At 42.4% G+C, this 18,557-nt stretch overlaps 1 protein-coding gene across 1 annotated transcript in view; it reads left to right on the top strand.

Moving 5' to 3' along the window:
- Positions 1-18,335, top strand: part of Slc25a43 (solute carrier family 25 member 43) — a 46,517-nt gene extending 28,182 nt beyond the window's left edge. Inside the window, exons 4-5 of the mRNA XM_074064211.1 lie at positions 16,103-16,237; positions 17,081-18,335. Coding sequence (XP_073920312.1) covers positions 16,103-16,237; positions 17,081-17,281 — 336 coding nt within the window. The 3' untranslated portion in view covers positions 17,282-18,335. The remainder of the gene's footprint in view (positions 1-16,102; positions 16,238-17,080) is intronic.
- The last annotated feature ends 222 nt before the right edge of the window (positions 18,336-18,557 follow it).

The following is an 18,557-nucleotide window of genomic DNA, read 5'->3' as shown; positions in this document are numbered from 1 at the left end:
CAAGACAGCTCCCTAGGGCCTTTTTTGTAAGAGCATTAATTCCATTCACAAGGGCTCCAACCTCACGACCTAATCACCTCCCAGTGGCCCCACCCTCTGATATGTCACACAGGGGTCAGGAGTTCAACATAGGAATTTGGGGGAGACACAAATGTTCAGACCATAAGAAGCCTGACTTTGGCCAAGAAATGGTTAACTCAAGTTAGAGAAAAAAAAAAATCTGAGGAAGACTGGGCTGTCCTGGGGCTGGCTTTAGTCAGCAGCCTGGCAACGGAAAGCCAAGCCACACTGGCAGTGTTGCCTTGAGGCCAGCAGACTGGAATGAGGAATGAGGAGCTATACAGGCATACATCAGTGAGCAGTCATGACCCTAACCACAGTCTGACCATGGCTGCTCACAAGGATTGGAAAGTCCCACTGACTCTTGGAGCCCTTAAGGGAGCAGGGGGAAAGCCCCTAGTAGGCTGTCATGACCCCTACTAGGAGATGCTAATGGGTTTCTGCCTACTTCAACTCTCCTGGTTGGCGTAGCATCTATTCTTAGTGAAAAGAGCGCTCGGTTTTCCTGAGGGGGCCCACTTATTTGTCCAGAATTACAAACACTGCTGAGTACTGAGCCCCCCAGGGTAGTGGGAGATGACAGGGACCCTTACCTTCCTTGCATTCTCAATTCCTCATTGTCCTCTTGTTTTGAGGGCTAACTTCTGCATGAGTGCAGTATTGCCCCAGTAGTCAGAAAAAAAAGGCTGTTTTTTGAATCCAGGAAGATGTCTGGACATCCCTTAAGTAAGGTACCTTTTTTAGCATGGTTATTAAAGTGAAGGGAAAGGAAAATTGCTCCCCTTTGTTTTTTCAAAATTATAGAGGGCCCTAAATGGATGGCAATTGTTGATCATGGAAATAAGGCTGTCCCTATGGGACAGGCAAGGAGGGAATAGAGAGGAGCCTTCTTAATTCCACTGAACTAAGCTGAACCCACGTTTCCCTTTTCTCCTGACCTGAGCTGGCTTATTCCTTTGAGGAGGTAAGGGTCTGGGAGTCAAAACAGCCACCCTGTGCTAAGCAGGCTTCTTTGAGCTCTAGCTAAACAGTAACAGCAGCTAAGATAGGAGCTTCTGCCCATCAACCTCCCCCTCAGAGTGGGGGTGAAGGGAGGTGGGGAAAGGGAAAGAAAAGGCCCAGAAAATGCCTGCTGTTAACCAGGAAAGCCCAGCAACCAACAACTCCTCCAACTCATTTCCAGCCAGCTTTGGAAATGAAACACCAACTTTGACCTCCATGTTTCCATATAGCTGTCAATTATTTGTCTTTTTTTTTTTTTTTTGAGACAGCATCTCACTATGGCCTTGAACTTGCAGTGATCTTCCTCTCTTAGACTTCAGTGTGCTGGGATTAGAGGTGTGTACCACCAGCCCAACTGAAATTACTTGTCTTGATGGCTATACTTACCTTGAGTGTGTAGTGGGCTCAGTGGGTCACAGTATGGGCTTTGGATTCCACCCCTTACTCCTGTGTGAATCTGGGTGAGCCACAGAACCTCTCTGAGCCACATCTTCTTCATCTGTTCATGCAGATGAGAATTGTGCCTACCTGGTATACCTGTAGAAAAGAATGAAGTAGATTAGTGCAGAGCCAGAGCAGGGCACATAACCAGTGCTATTTTCATTGTGCTTCAGAATCTATGTGTAGCATGGAAGGCCTGATTGGAACTGTAAAAAGCCAGTCCAGGTGTGTTTCCTATGATTACTATTAACACACAAATGAGCTGGGATCACAAAACCTTAGTAAACCCTCTATCTTGATGGCTAATGATGAGGAAGAATGGTAGGGGAGTTAATTATTCTTTTGTTGGTTAGTTTAATAAGCATTACTGAGGCCACCGTGTGTGAGTCCTGCATACATTTGTATATTCCCAGCCTTCTGAAAACTCATCTTCAACATTTTTTTCCCTCACCCATCTACATCCTCACCCTCAATCAAGAAGACATTCAAAGTTGGCTCTTTTAAAAGTTGGTCTCAGCTGCTCTGTGTGGGGCTCCCCTGGCCTGCATCTTGGCCTTGGCGTATCCTGCCCACTTGTGTCTCAATCGCTTCCTCTGATGGATGCAGCTGTGCTCTCCCCAGCTTCCCCACCCCTTACCCCTCAATGGCTACACAGGTACCTACTGCTTCTCTTCTCTCTGCCCAAGGAGAATACTAACCTGCTGTCTTTTGCTCTCTTGCCCACAGTGATGGCAGGTTTTCCGAGCAGCTAGTCAACCCCTGACTTGCTGCTGAAGTGGAAAGCATTCACCCCAGTGGGGATCAAGGGCAGCTCTTAGGCAGTCCATGCTGGGGGGGAGCTGCCTACACCCACTTGTACGACTATCCCCACTGCAGAAAGAGAGAGAGAGAGAGATGACTTCCCAGCTATAGAAGGAGAGCTGTTGGGTCCTGGCTTCGCCAAGAGAAACATGGATCATATACTTCACAGACAGAAAGGTCCTTTAACTCCAACATGGTTGGCGTTCTTTGATCGTTGGCAATTTGCCAAAAGATTCAAGCCTCCTTATGTCTCAGATGGTTTGTGAATTGAACAGTTTGGTCTTACACAGCTATAGAAGCTAAAGATCATTTCCAAAAGACAGTTCAAAATGTTCTGAGCTCCTGTTTGCTCTACTGGCAGACTGTCTTCTCCCTACTTATTTATTTATTTTCTTTATCTTCCCCTCCTCTCTCCCTCTCTCCTCCTCCTCTGAAACAGGGTCTCACTATGTTGCTCGGCTCGGGCTGCCCTTAAACTCCTGGACTCAAGTGAGTTCAGGAAGCTGCCTCGGCCTCCTACAGGTGTGTGCCACTAAATCTGACTTCACCTCTCCTTAAAGCTCTAATCTCCAAAAGGTGCCGTGGGTATACATTGAAAACCAAGTCCCCTACTCATTGTCCCTTACCCACCCAGTTCTTACTGGAGACAACACTGTTATCAGTTCCTTATCTATATCTTCTCAAAGATAATCTATGCAGAATAGGCTAGAGGAATGGCTCCAGTAGTAGAACATCTACCTGGCAAGTGCAAGGCCTTGAGTTCATACCCCAGTACTGCCAAAACCAAACTAAACCAAACCAACCAACCAAACAAACAAAAAAAGACGACAGGTAGTCTATGCAAAGTTCTGCATAAACATGTACATTTGTGTTCTTTTTGTTTTTTAGTTAATCAGCAGCATACTACACATACTCTTCTGTACTGTTTTTCACCTAAAAATATGTTAGAGATGACACCATATCTATCCAGATGGAGTTGCCACATATTTTTAAATTGTGACATAGTATGATGTCCTATTTCTTTAGTCCCCTATTGCTAAACGTTTACATTATTTCCAATCATTTACTGTTACTGACAGTGATGTAATAAATATCCTTGTAACATAATTTCACACATGTACTGATATCCATAGAATAAATTCCTTAAAGTAAGGTTGCTTTAATCAAAGGGAATATGTGTCTACATAATTATAAATATATTGTTTAACTATTTCAGGAATCATGCAAAGAATGTATAACCAAAATGTTACCTCTTTTGGAAGGAGTCTATAAACTTTATCACATAAGCATTCAAATGCTTAGCTTTGAAGTATTTGGTCTTCATTTTTACCTTCTATAACTCTTTTCCTTCTTTCAATATATATTAAGCACCTACCATGTACCAGGCATGTTGGTAGGCTTTGGGGATAGAACCACAGACAGGAAAGATGTGGTCCCTGCCTTTGTGGCATTTATAAGTGGAGAGAGCACAAGAAAGAAAGAATTATACAGCAGATCATTACAAATCCTGTTAACTGCCATGAAGAAGTCCAATAGGCTTAGTTTGGGGAACTGAGAAGACTTCTCTGAGGAAGTGCTATTTATCTGATTCATAACACAGTCTTATGAGGCAGAGGAAATGGCAGGTTTGAAATCCTAGAGGCAGGAAGAAGCAAGGAGTTGGACCAGCAGCAAGGATTATATACACTGAAAAGGGTCTTCAAAGTCATTTAGTTTCAAACTCCTCCATTGACATGTGAGGAATCTAAGGTTCAAAGTTAAATGACTTAGCCAAGGTTCCATAGATAGTGCCAGAGTTGGGCCTGGTTCCCTTGATTTTTTCAGATGATGTCATGCTACAGAATCCAGTGTGCTCCTCCTGAGAGCTATGTATTCCAACTAGACAGCTACATTTTATTAGGCTGGATAGTTGCCTGGGTTTGTGTGGAAGGAGGATTGAAGTTGAGGACCTTGTGACTAGCAGCCTGACGTGATCTGTTTATACTGGTAAGATACAGTTTGGGTAAATGGTAATCTAACATTCCAGTCTAGCAGGTTGATTTGGTCTTCTCCAAGTTTAGATAATCATAATAATGACCTTAATAACAGTGACTATTATACATATACTATTGATAGTGTTTCCTATATGTCAGATATAATTCTAAGCACTTTGCATATATTAAATCATTTAATATGGGCAACAATCCCACAAAGTAGGTGACGTTATTACCCCATTTTACAGAAGGAGAAATTGGGGATCAGAAAGGTCAAGGCATTTGCTCACAGAGCTAATGAGTCAGTCCAGGCAGTTTAGCTAAGGGCTCTTATGATTTCTCCAGGCCCTCTCAATACTTTGAGCAGGCTGATGAACTCAGGGCTTGAACAGCCTGAGCTATGGAATGCCCACACCAGCAGATGTCAACCCTGGCTGCCTATCAGAATCACCTGGGGAGCTTGTTAAAACAAATCAAACAAACAAAAAAAAAACTGATGTCCAGGCCTCACCTTAGGTCAGTTAAATTGCAAATTCTAGGGGTGAATCCGATTGATAGTTCACTTTTTTTTTATCATTGATAGTTTTTTAAAGCTTCCTTGGTTAGTTTGTAATATTTAGGTAAGGGTTGAAAAGCACTGGTATTTAGCTTAACCGTTCCTTCATCCTTTGGAGGTGACCAGCAATACATGTTTGCCTTTGTGTTCTGGACACTAGTTTTACATGACACTTATAGAGGCCACATACTATACCACAAGCATCAGTGTTAACACAGAGAGTCTGTTCAGCCAGGCGCTGGTGGCTCACGTCTGTAATCCTAGCTACCTAAGAGGCAGAGAACAGGAGGATCACAGTTCGAAGCCAGCCAGGGCAAATAGTTCTCGAGACCCTATCTTGAAAAACCCAACACGAAAAAGGGCTGACGAAGTGGCTCAAGGTATAGGCCCTGAGTTCAAACCCCAGTACCACAAAAAAAAAAAGAGAGAGAGAATCTGTTCATGGATTCATGGCTGCAGCAGCCATGTCCACTAGTGATGTACGGCATTCAGAAGTTTGCAAAGGGCTACGATTGTGTTTTCCATGTTCTTCACCTTTGGGAGACCAGGAACCCTGGTGGAGCAGAGCATGGCTCTGAGTCAAACAGACCCACATTTTAGTTGATGCTTTTGTCTTATATTCTGTGATTTCGGAGACTGTCATTTATCTTTTCAGAGTCCATTTTGTCATCTATAAAATAGGGCTAATAATATAACACTACCCATCTCCTGAGGTTATGGTACATGAAAAGCACTCAATATAAATTGTCACTGAGAACTCATTCAGATTTGGCTATTTCATGACCATCCATATGGTTTATTTGGGCCTCACAGGTAAACTGGGCTCACAAGTAAACTGCTATGTTTTGGAAGAGCTACTAGTGATACTGACATTGAGGGAAATTTGGTCTGGCAGTTCATGAGTGCCTAGTATGTGCAATGCAGGGTACTAGACCTTAAAGAGCTAGATTGGCAAGGAAGGCCCTGTGCCTGCTCTCACATGCTTGCTGGATAGGAGGGGACATAAAAGTTGCACACAGAGCTTGGTGCTGTTGTCTCAAGCCTGTAATCCTAGCTACTTGGGAGACTGAGAGCAGGAGGATCAAGGTTCAAAGCCATCCCGGGAAAATCGTTCTCAAGACCCCATCTCAAAAATAAGCAGAATAGCAGGGGGAAGGGGGGAGAAATGACCCAAACATTGTATGCACATATGAATAAAAGAAATAAAAAAATAAGCAGAGTAAAATGGATTGGAGGTGTGGCTCAAGTGGTAGAGTGCCTGCTTTGCAAGCACAAAACCCTAAGTTCAAACTCCAGTCCAACTTAAAAAAAACAGTTGCACACAGATAACTCATATACGTTAGACTGTGCCATAGCAGAAGCCTATACCAAAAGCTAAGGCAGCTTAAGACAGATTGAGAAATCCAGTTCTAACAAAGAAGCTAGAAAACAATTACAAGAGGCTGGGGATGTGTCTCAGTGGCAGAGTGCTTGTCTAACATATATGAGGCCCTGAATTCCATCCCCAGCTCCACAAAAGAAAGAAAGAAAACCAATCATAAGACAATCAAAGAAATGTGTACACTAACTGGATATGTAATATTAAGGAATTTTATGAATTTTAGGTGTGATAATGGTATTATATTTTTCTTGCTATGGAGCCATTATACAGAAACGTAATTGAATATTCACAGATAAATTGAAATGGTTCTTATGGGGGAAAGATGAAAACAGATTGGCTGTGCTAATTGTTAAAGTTAGGTGCTAGAACTTTGTGTTCATTTTGTTAGTCTCCCTACTCTTGTATATGTTTCAGTTTTCCACAGTGAGACGTTGTAAAGAGAGAGAAAGATAATGTTTAAGAAAAGAAGGGAGAGTGGGGTGCTGGTGGCTCACACTTGTAATCCTAGCTACTAGGGAGGCAGAGATCAGGAGGATTGAGGTTCCCAGTCAGCCCTGGCAAATAATTCGAGAGACCCTATCTTGAAAAACCCCTTCACACACAAAACAAAGGGCTGGTGGAGTGGTTCAAGGTATAGGTCCTGAGATCAAACTCCAGTACTACAAAAAAAATTTAAAAGAAAAGAAGGGAGGGATAGAGGGAACAAGCAGCCTCAAGTGCAGAATCAAGAAAAACTTCAAGATGAGTGGATCTGAGCTGGGTCTAGGTGATTAGGAAAAAAGTATCCATGGTGCTCAGGAGAAGAGTGTGAGAAGTGTGAGTGGATGTGGAGTTCATGGGGTGGGAGTGTGTATTAGGGTTCTCCAGATAAACAGAACCCATAGTGGGAGGATGAAAGGAGAGACATTTTAAGAATTTGGCCCACATGATTATGGCAAAAGGCATGTCAGAAATCTACAGGAGAGACTGATAGGCTGGAGACCCAGGGAAGAATTAATATTTCAGTTTCAAGTCCAAAGGCAGTCTGCTAGCAGAATTCCCTCTATCCAGGAACCTCAGAAGTTTTTATTTTATTTTATTTTTGGCAGTACTGGGGTTTGAACTCAGGACCTTAAGCTTGCTAGGCAGGCTGTCTACCACTTGAGCCATGCCTCCGGGAAGACATTTTTTCTTTTAAGGCTTTTAGCTGATTGGTTGTATCACATTCACACTATGGAAAGTCATTTATTTTACTTAAAGTCTATTGATTTATATATTAAACTCACTGGTATGGTGGCACATGACTGTAATCCCAGCTACTCAGGAGGCTGGGGCAGGAGAATCACAAGTTCAAAGCTAGCCTGAGCTACATAGTGAGTTCAAGGCTAAACTGAGCTACATTGTGAGACTTTGTCTCAAAAAAAAACAAAACCAAGGGCTCAGTGGTAGAGCTCTTGCCTAACATGTACAAGGCCCTGGGCTCAATCCCAATCATCACCAAAAAATACATTAAACTCATCTGAAAAAAAAAAAAGACCTTCACAGCAATATCTAGATTGGTGTTTGACCAAATACCTGGGTACTGTGGACTAACAAGTAGACACATGAAATTAATTATCACAGGATGGCAGTGGGAAATGATGGTGGGAGAACAGAAGAGGACAAATTGTAAATGGGTTTGAATTCTATTAAAGTTTAGAAAACTCATTTGGAAAAACTAAAGTTTTTCTTTAGAAAGCTGGGAATTGTCAAAGGATTCAAAGCAAAGCAATAGTAGCATGCAATAAGTTTGGAAGGGTACCTGGCTGCAAAGTAGAGGATGAATTAAAGAGGACAGCCTAGAGGTCAGGGGATGGGTGAAGAAACGGTAGCTCTCAACCAAGAGAAATGGTGGAGGTACTGGCAGTGGGACTGAAAAGTAGCTGAAGCATGGACTATAATGCAGAAGGTAGCGAGTGATTACACTGGCAAAGGCAAGATCCTTGAGGGCCTGGTAAGGCAGATGAATGAAGCTGGCCTTTAACCTGAGGGCAGTGGGGATCCACTGAGGAATGGAGGTCAAGGAAGTATTCCTATTAAATCACTCTGGCAGCTCTGTGGGAAATAAAGGGCAGGCCGACTAGCTAGAAGCAGTACTAATAGTGGAGCTAAAAGATGATAACTTGGACTAGGATGATGATGGTGGAGAGAAAGAAAAGATGACAGATTTGGGACATGTTTGGAGTCCCCAGAATTTGACTGGTGGCAGATTAGACAGTAGAAAGATAAAGACATGGTGAAAACTTGCAGGTGACTCAGGTTTTTGGCCTGAGGAAGCAGATCACTGACAGTGCCATATACTGATATCAAGAAAACTAAAGGCGCTGGCAGAATGGCTCAAGCAGTAAAGGCGCCTGCCTAACAAGCAGGAGGCCCTGAGTTCAAACCCCAGTGTCACCAAAAAAGAAAGAAAGAAAACTAAAGGACAGGATTGGAGTGGAATAAAATCAAGAATTCTGATTGGGACATGAAATGTTTAAGAGATGCATTAGACTTCTGAGTGGAGAGTCAAACAGAGAGTTACATGCTCCTATGGCACAGAGAGGTAAGAGATGGGGATAGAAGTCTGGAAACCATTAGGCAGAGGAGAATAGAAGGCCGGCCAGGTCAGTGGAAGTGTAGTACAGGAACAAAAAGTGCCACAGATAAAGTTGCAAAGGTAGGCAGGGCACTATAAGTAGTGCACTGGAGCCATCTTCTCCTGGCTTGGGGGAGCTTATTGTTAAACTTCAGGAAATTTGGGAGCTGATTGACTTCATGTAGCCTGAGATCAGCCACAGTGGGTGTATTTACACCATTGAAACTGGCAAGTGCTACAACGCAGACCTTTTATACACACCCAAACAACCAGCTGTTGAATATTTACCACCATATTGCCACTATAGCTTGTAGGCTCCACTGAGAAATTTAGATTGCACTCAAAGTTGGATGTAAAAGATTTAAGCAGATGAGTCGAAGGTTTTGAGTTTTAAAAATCACTGCAGAAAATGGTCTAAAGAGGTAAAAGGCAAGGAGCCACTGAGGAAGCAGCTGCTGCAATAGCCCATGTGAGCCTGGATGGTGGCTTGACAGTGGAGAGGAGCGCAATAAAGACATTTGGAAGATTGTTAAGGTCCTGAACTAAATGCAGGTGTCCCTGGGTTTATCACAAATTGATTGTGATTGACCTGTTAAAGGCATCAGGTGACAGTCTGATTACTTTGCCTCATAACTTGAGGCTTTTGAAGCTCTTACCAGAAACTGGCATCAGATAAATAATATTATTCCCCAGTAAAATAAGGCTATTTTCCTGCACAGCCATAATTTCCTCTTTTCAACCTATCAGTTGTATGGTAGCTGGAGGAACTTGAGTCTTGTGATTAGGCAAATTATTTCTGTAAGGAAAGGAGGTTTAATATCTGTTTGGCAATAGTTCTTTACAGAAGAGGTAAGATTTTGGAAAGGAGACACTATAAAAGAAGACATTCCCCAAGACCCCTGGCCACTTTGGCTACTGTAACTCTAGGCCAGAAGACTCAGCTTGGTCATTTTGTGTTCTGATTCTCATACTCTGGCCTGTACTTGGTTATTACTGTACCTCTCAGGGGAGGCCTAACTCAAAGGTTGTACCCTTAACCTTGATGGAGAACTCCTTATTTTTAAACTATAGAATGTTGATCCTTCAAGTTAATGAGGAAAGAGATAGAAGATAAAGAACTATGAATGCCCATAAATTTGCCTGACACTAATCTAAAATTATAATATCCCAGGGCTTATAAGCAAATGAGTCACATAAATAGTATGATTATGGGGATATTTAATTATTTGCCAAAAGAAGCTGTTTTTTCTTTTGTTTTGTTTTGTTTTGTTTTGGTGGCGCTGGGGTTTGAAGTCAGGGCCTTGCACTTGCTAGGCAAGCACTCTACCTCTTGAATCACACCCCCAGCCCTCTTTGTTTTAGTTGTTTTTCAGATAGGGTCTCTCATTTTTGGTCAGGCTGGACTCAGACTACTATCCTCATCTAAGATGAGAGAGTAGAAGCAAAGGTTTATTAGAACACTGCTAAGGGAAGCAACAGACAGCTGAGCACCAAGGGAGTGTTGCCACACTGATACGGAGATTGGTGCAGTCTCGTGGAGTTAATTGGGATTTCACTGATTGTTTTTTTCTTTCTCGTGGGCCTTGTTGATTGTTTTGTTCTTCCTTCAAACATGGTTTGAATCTAACTGAACATTTAGCATGTGTGGAAACATTTTAATGCTTGGCCCTTACTTCCTCATCCCATCAGGATACTGGTATTTTGTTCCTGTCATGCCTCCTTAAGGGAGATTTTCCTCTGCATGGTATCCTAAGTGTCTGGCATATAGTAGGTTCTCTCTCTGTGTGCACACACACACAATTTGTGTGGTACTGTGGGTCAAACCCAGGGCCTCATGCATGCTAGGCGAGTGCTCTACTACTGAGCTACATCTCCAGCCCCTCAATAAATATTTGAATAAAGTCTTCAGAGGGATAATGGGAGCTTATGAGAGTACAAAAAAAGAGCTAAGGAGCATAATTAATATGGTTGGGGTGAGGGTGCTTTTAATTTATTCTAAGGAGCTTGGGTTTCCTCCTTTTGGTGGTACAAAATCAGCAAAGGAGTCAGTGGTCCAAACTGCAATCTTAGAAGTACATTCTGGCTGCAGTGTGAAGGATGAAGAATTGAGAGGGCAGGAGTGGGCCCAGGTGGTCAGTAAGAGATGGTTGCAGTGATAAGTGCATGAGATGATAGTAGCATGAAGATGGCAGTGAGGATGTAGCAGAGGGGATGGGTCTGAGAAACACTACATTTAGAAGATAAGATTGATAGGACTTGTCAACTGTCTAGGACAATGAGGCTGAATGAAATGAATCTCAGGTTTTTGGCAGCTGGTTGAATGACAGGGCTATTCACTGAGATAGAAACACAAAAGAGAGGCTGAGTGTTGACTTCTTTGTTTTCCTTTGCCAGTCTCTAATCTTTCCTCAAATGGGCCATAAAATTTCCCTTCATTGCTCCCAGCCATGGGAGTCTGAGGCAGGATTGTGAGTTCAAGGTCAGTTTGAGTTACATAGTGAGACCCTGTCTCACAAAAAACATCAATAACAAGTTTCCCTTCATTGAATTTCCCTGCCTGTACTGACGACACTAAAGGCTCAATTCAATATCATCATCATCATCATTGGTGAACTCTTCCTTTCTTACTCACTATAGAAAGGATCTTGAGCCATTTTTCAATTTTTAGGTAGCAAAAATGTATATGCCTTGCATATGCAAGGCCCTGGAACCCAATCCCCCTGAACCACACACACGAAAAAACAAAATACATAAGAAAGAATAAATGTGACCCCATGGAGGAGAAAAAGACAATGGATTGTAGGTGTGCCTAGTGTTTACTACTCGTGTGCTGTCCAGACGGAGATGGCTAGTAGGCAGTTGGGTGCATGGTTCTAGAGGTGTGGGAGATCAAAGCTGAAGATAAATATTTGAGAGTTGTCTGCCTACAGATGATGTTTAAAGTCATACCGGTGGTGGCATTTCTTAGAAAGGGTGTGTAAATTCAAGAAGACAAAGAGTTGCAGGTTGTAGTGCCAATTAGTGTCCAAAAATCCAATAAGAAAATGGTTAAGCCTAGCGTGGTGGCACACATTATAATCCTAGCACTTGGGAGGCTGAGGTAGAAGGATTGCAAGTTGAAGCCCAGCCTGAGTTACAGAGCAAGACCTTGTCTCAAAAAAAGTTAATAAAATAAAATAAAGAAAGAAAAGAAAAGAAAATGCCCAAAAAGTATCCATTGGATTTGGCAATTAGGAGGTCACTATATTCAATACATTTTGTTTACTCAAAGTTTTATTGAATATTGACTTATGCATACTGAGGATACAATGGTGAACTAAACAAAAATCTCTTTTCCTACACAACTGAAATTCTAGTTGGGTGGAAGAGAAGACAGATTTTTTTTTGGGGGGCGGCTTGACCTCAGGGCCTACACCTTGAGCCACTCCACCAGCCCTTTTTTGTGAAGGGTTTTTTTTGAGACAGGATCTCACGGAACTATTTGCCCCAGCTGGCTTTGAACCTCGATCCTCCTCATCTCTGCTTCCTAAGTAGCTAGGATTACAGGCGTGAGCCACCGGTGCCTGGCTGAGAAGAAAGATGTTAAAGCACAAGCAAATTATAGCAAATATTAAAAGGTGATGAGTACTCTGGAAAAAATAAGAGCAAGGAAAACACATAGGCCTGGTCAGATTCAGTTAAAGTGGAAAAGTGGAGACAGGACCAGATTGTGAAAGGTAGAGCAATGAGAGAGAAGTAAGGAAGTCAGCCAGAGATGACTATATCAAGAAGCACAAATGAGGGCTGGTGGAGTGGCTCAAGTGGTAGAGAGCCTGCCTAGCAAGCGTGAGGTCCTGAGTTCAAGCCCCAGTACCACAAAAAAAGAAGAAGAAGAAGCACAAATGAAAAGGGAATGAAGCTGGGCATCGGTGGCTCATGCCTGTAATCCTAGCTACTTGGGAGGCTGAGATCAGGAGGATCGATGTTCAGGGATAGCCCTGGCAAATAGTTCACAAAACCCCATCTCCAAAAAATAACTAGAGCAGAGTGGACTGGAGGTGTGGCTCAAGCTGTAGAGCACCGCTTTGCAAGTGCAAAGCCCTGAGTTCAAACTGCAGTCCCACAAAAAAAAAGAAGAAAAGGGGATGAGATGTCTTCCAACAAGTGAATGGGTAAACTCTCGTATAGCCACAAAATGGAATACTACTCAACCATAAGAAGTAACAGACTCTTGGACACAACCGCACAGCTAAATCTCCAAGGCACTATGCTAAGTGAAAGAAGCCAGTTTTAAAAGGATGCTTCCATTTCTATAACATTCTCAACAGATAAAAACTATACAGACAGAGAACAGGTTAAGGATTGCCATGGTGAGAGAGGCTTTGACTACAGAGGCACCACTTGAGAATTTGGGGATCAATGGAACAATTCTGTATGCTGATTGTGGTGATGGTCACACAAGCCTATACGTGTGTTGAGACTCCTAGAACTTTTACACCAAAACAAAGTGATCCAACTGTATGATAATTTGGGAGTGAGAGATCAGGCGGTGTCTGACTGGTAGTTAGGACTGGAGGAAGGAGTTGCTTTCAAGATGGGAGAGACTTGAATTTATTTGTTTAAGGTAAAGGCAGGTCTCTTGGGGAAGATGCCCAAGAGAGCCTCAAGGTGTGAGACCCAAGGCACCACTGGCAGGAAGGACATTAGTGATAAGAAGCAAAAGGTTTAGGCCCTGTACAATCTTTCTTTTCTCCATGAACTAGGAGGCTAGGCCACCTGCCTAGAGTGGGATGAGGAGTATGGAAAGGTTGTGAAAAGCCGTTATGAGGAACAGGAAAGGGTGCTTGGAAAGCTTGCGCTGCAGTCTGAGGAGCACCCAAGGTTGGAGACCGGAAAGCTTCCCTGCCTGGCTCCCATCTACCTCTCCCTGGATTCATCTTCAACAGCATAGGGGAGAGGGAGTTTGTGAGGGTAGGGATCAACTGAAGGACAAGTGGCAAAGATTTTGAAGGTGGGAGCAAAAAAAGCTGAACCAGGCATAGTGGTTCATGTCTGTAATCCTAGCTATTCGGGAGGATCCCAAGTTTGAGGCCAGTCCAGGCACAGTTAGCACAAGACCCTGTCTGAACAAAAATAAATAAATGAAAAACAAAAGGGCTGGGCATATAGCTCAAGTAATTGAATGCTTGCCTATTAAACACAAGGCCCTAGGTTCAAACCCCAGGACCGCAAAAAAAAAAAAAATTTAAGAATGAAAAAGGAGAAACATGATACCATCATGGCCTTGGTAGCTTAGAGATAAAGAAGCAGGCAGGTGACTAGGGGCATTCATGATCTGAGGGATTGTGACTAGAAGTGAGATAGCTGAATGGATGAGGACATTGTAGTCAGAACAGTTCTGATGCCTAAGATTGCAGAAGTGGACTAGTAAGTACAGTAAGGGATTCAGTCCATAATTAGAATACTTCCTATATCATAGTAATTAACAGCAATGCTAGCTCCTATTTATTGATCCCTACTGTGTGTCTGACACATAGTTCTCACAGCAGTCACACAAAGCAGGTACTATTTCGATTTTCTAAATAAACTGAGGCTCAAGAAGATTATGTAAATTGCCTAGGGTCATGTGACCAGGAAGTGAAGAAGTCAGGACAAGAACTTGATCTGTCCAACTCCAGGGTTATGTTCTTCTTACTATGACACTATATTGCATTTCTCACAGAATGTCATAAAGGGCTGGTGGAGTGGCTCAAGTGCTAAGAGTACCCGCCTAGCAAGTGCAAGGCCCTAAGTTCAAATCCCAGCACTGCCCCTCCAAAAAAGCAGAATATCGTAAAGCCCCAATCAGACATTTCAGAATCAATCCCAACTGTGTGCACAACTTAATGTAAACTAAACACCATTTCTGAAAGCCGGGTATGAGGAGATAGTGAACAAGTAATGTTGATTTTATAGAGATCATATATTGAAAAGTCATTTCATCTGATCATAAATTCTCTCTTTTTTTTGAGACAGAGTCTTGCTATACAGGTCAGGTTGGCCTGGAACTTACTACATAATAACCCAGGCTAGCCTTAAACTCATGATCATCCTGCATCAGTCTCCCAAATACTGAGATTATAGGTGTGCATAATCACACAACATAAAATTCTTTTTTCTAGTGAACACAAAAGTTTCTTTTAGCCGGTGCTGGTGGCGTATGCCTATAATCCTAGCTACTCAGGAGGCAGAGATCAGGAGGATCACAGTTCAAAGCCAGCCCAGGCAAATAGTTTGTGAGACCCTATCTCAAAAAAAGCCCTTCAGAACAAAGAGCTGATGGAGTGGCTCAAGGTGTAGGCCCAGAATTCAAACCACAGTACCACAAAAAAAAAAAAATTTCTTTCAGAGACAGAGCATTTTGATAATAGAGCTCAGTCAGGATAGTTCTGAAGTAATGATGAAGTCCATGGAGTGTCCGAAGGAGGGGGTGAGCAAAGTGATACAAAGGAGAGGATCACTGAAATTGAGGGCCAGAAACCGGGAATGGCATGGGCTATCCTAAAAGTTATCTTAAAAATGAAAAAGAATAGCATGAATATAAAAGGAAGAATATTAGAGGGAAATACTAGGAGTGGGGAGGGCGAAAGGAAAGGGTAATGGGGTTGAATATGATTAAAGTACATAATATACATGTGTGGACATATCATAGTGAAACTCCTTTGTACAATAAATATATGGTAATAAAAAAGTTAACCTAAGATGATGGTGAGACTGGGTGAGGGTAAGCCACCAAGTGTTAGTGAGTGATGTGAGTCCCAGATAAGTGCTTTTGGCATGAGAGTGAAGGAGTCAGGGTCTGGGAACAGCAACAGGGAGCTAGAAGAATGGAATGCCACTGTCACTCTGTTCCCCACCCTGTGACATCTGTGGCGAGGTGAAATAAGGAGCCCCACTTGGTGTCTTCCCAGAGGAGGGATCATTTATAACCAGGAGGCAGAAGGGCACTAAGAACAGCTAAGGGCATGTGAATATGTTGTCACGTCCAGAGGGAGGGAATGTAAGTACGAAATTGAGTCTGTCCCAAATGCCCGCTTACTTCTAGGCAAAGTAAACTACATATATGTGAACGTATATGCATCATGGTTTTATAGAATGTTCATAATCATTCTAAGCCTGTGGAATAAGTCAAAGCCTGGAGCAGCCATTCTTTGCCATCATTTTAGCCAGAAGCATAACATCTAAAGTCCAGACTTGAGACCCTGACTCCTTTGATGAGAACACTTATTTCTGGGTATTTAAATAACCTCCTCCCACCTTCTATTTCCTACCAGGCTCAGAGTCCCTATCTTCCTTACTATGGAGGAGTAGATGTCCGTTTCTCAGGAGCAGTGGACTGCTTTCAGCAGATAGTGAAGGCCCAAGGAGTACTGGGGCTCTGGAATGGATTGACAGCAAACCTACTGAAGGTGAGAGGGGTGACCATTCTGCTGCTTCTCTGCCTTTTCCAATTCTACCCCTTTCCTTTGTCACCCACTACAGTTGAGTTTCTATGGAAACACCCCATCTATCATGCTATAAAACCATGATGCATATATGCCCATAATTCAGCCCTGAAGAGAAGGGGTGCTGTGTAGTAGTGGACGGCTTATACCACACCTCAGAGGAGCTGAGCATTTAGTCTAGAGGTTCCTAACATAGGGCTCATGGACTCCTAAGAAAAATCAAAACACATTCTAAAATTATCTGCAAAAGTGTATGTGTGTATATGTGCACATATTCCCAAAGCCCTCCATGACCTAAGAGTCTAAGATCAGGAACTCTGGGATAGGGCAAATATGGTGGAAATATGTACTCATGTATGAAAATGGAACGAGACCTGTTGAAACTATTCTAAGAAAGGGGTTGGAGGTGGATAAAGGAGAATGATGGACAAGGTAAATCTAAGATATATTGTAAACACTTTTATAAATGTCACAATGTACCCCCAGTATAACAATAACATGCTAATAAAAATAAAATAAAACTAAAAGAACTCTGGAATAACCTTGTACTAGCTGACATAAATCATTCCAGTGAAGGCCAGCATATATTGATAAGCAGGGTCAGATCGTCTGTATGCATATTAATCCAGGCCAGTGCTTGCCCTTCAGTGGCTCTGTCATTCCTCTCTCCCACACACTGAACCCGCCTTCGCCCCTTAGTATTACCCACAGCTATTATCTTAGTTAACCATGATCCAACTCCATTGCAGAAGCACTGACATTTTCCTTTTCAGAGTTTAATGTGATTTTCATTTTCTGTTTTAACAGATAATTCCATATTTTGGAGTTATGTTTAGCACCTTTGAGTTCTGCAAGAGAATCTTTCTTTACCAAAATGGTTATATCATGTCTCCTGTCAGCTATAAGTTGACCCCAGGGGTGGACCAGAGTTTGAAGCCCCAAGAATTACGGGAATTAAATAAGTTCTTCAAAACTGGAAACCTGAAGTCTAAAAAACCAACTCTATAAAGCCGAATGTAACTAGAAGCACACAGGCTGAAGGCATGTGATTGTGCATGTGAGGAGTAATGAGAGGGCACTCTCGTCGGCTGCTGCTGGAAATGAGATGTTTGGCCATACATCACTCAGAGCCCCAGACTGATGCTCCTGTGAACACCTCCACCATGAGAAGGCTTTCCCAACAGTACTGTGTCACAGTAGCATGAGCACAGGCACAGGGTCACTCACAGTCGATGTAGAGTCCCCTGAGTTTTGCTCAGTTTGACTTGTGGCCTCCCCCTACAACTGTACTTGAACTCATAATCCTTGCTGACTTCTGAAAGCACACACCACAGTGTAGATTAAGCCTTATCAGAAAAGAAAAGAAAAACTTTAACTTTTTGTTTGTTTGTTTGTTTGTTTTTTGAGTGTTTCACTGTGTGGCCCAGGCTGGCCTTGATCATCTCCCCTCAGCCTCCCGAGTGCTGGGGTTACAAGAGAACGTCTTCACTCCTAGCTGAAAATGTTAACTTTTTAAAGTATCACTACTGTAGTAGAACCATTGTGCTTTGCTGAAATATGAGGTATCTGAGGCTTAGCAGCTTTTGTTTCAGCAATAGTTTTTACCATGACTGCTCGTGCCCACACACCGTTCTGACTAAGTCATGTACAGTTCAAGTGGCCTGAATTCTCTGCCTTTTTAACTTGCTTTGCAAGCCTACACTGAAAATACATTATTTAGTTGTCTTACATTATTCTCACAAGATGTTCCACTTGCCTGCAAGAAATCAAATGGAATGTTTGACACACATACCCCCCAAAAATAGTGGAATTAAAACACTTTAGGCTAATCATCTGTACTAATTTTTTACAAATCATATTTTAGAATTGTTCCACCTGGGGGATTCCATGTAAAATTTATATAAGTGTATTTTTTCAAATGGTGCCTATCTCTACATTTTTCAGTTGTTAATCCATATGTACACATTCTCTCTCTCTGTCTCTCATACACACACACTCAGGTTTTCAATATGTTGAAAGTATTTTTCTATTAAATTTATTTTCCAAAGAAAAAAATGTGTTGGATGTTATTACTAATCAGAGGTATAAAACTACGGTTAAATACCTAAGTGGCCACAATCTTTAAACTCTCAGAACCTTGTCCTATTTAAATATGCCAAAATAGCTGGGGGTGTGGCTCAATTGGTAAAGCACCAGCCTAGCATGCATGAGGCTCTGAGTTCAAATTCCAGTGCTGCAAAAAAAAAAAAAGTTTAATCAACATGCTTTTGCTGGGCGCTGGTGG

The sequence above is a fragment of the Castor canadensis genome, chromosome X, assembly GCF_047511655.1.
Source record: "Castor canadensis chromosome X, mCasCan1.hap1v2, whole genome shotgun sequence".
Taxonomy (NCBI): domain Eukaryota; kingdom Metazoa; phylum Chordata; class Mammalia; order Rodentia; family Castoridae; genus Castor; species Castor canadensis.
Note: the sequence above shows the minus strand (reverse complement) of the source record. Positions and strands in the feature narration are given on the sequence as shown.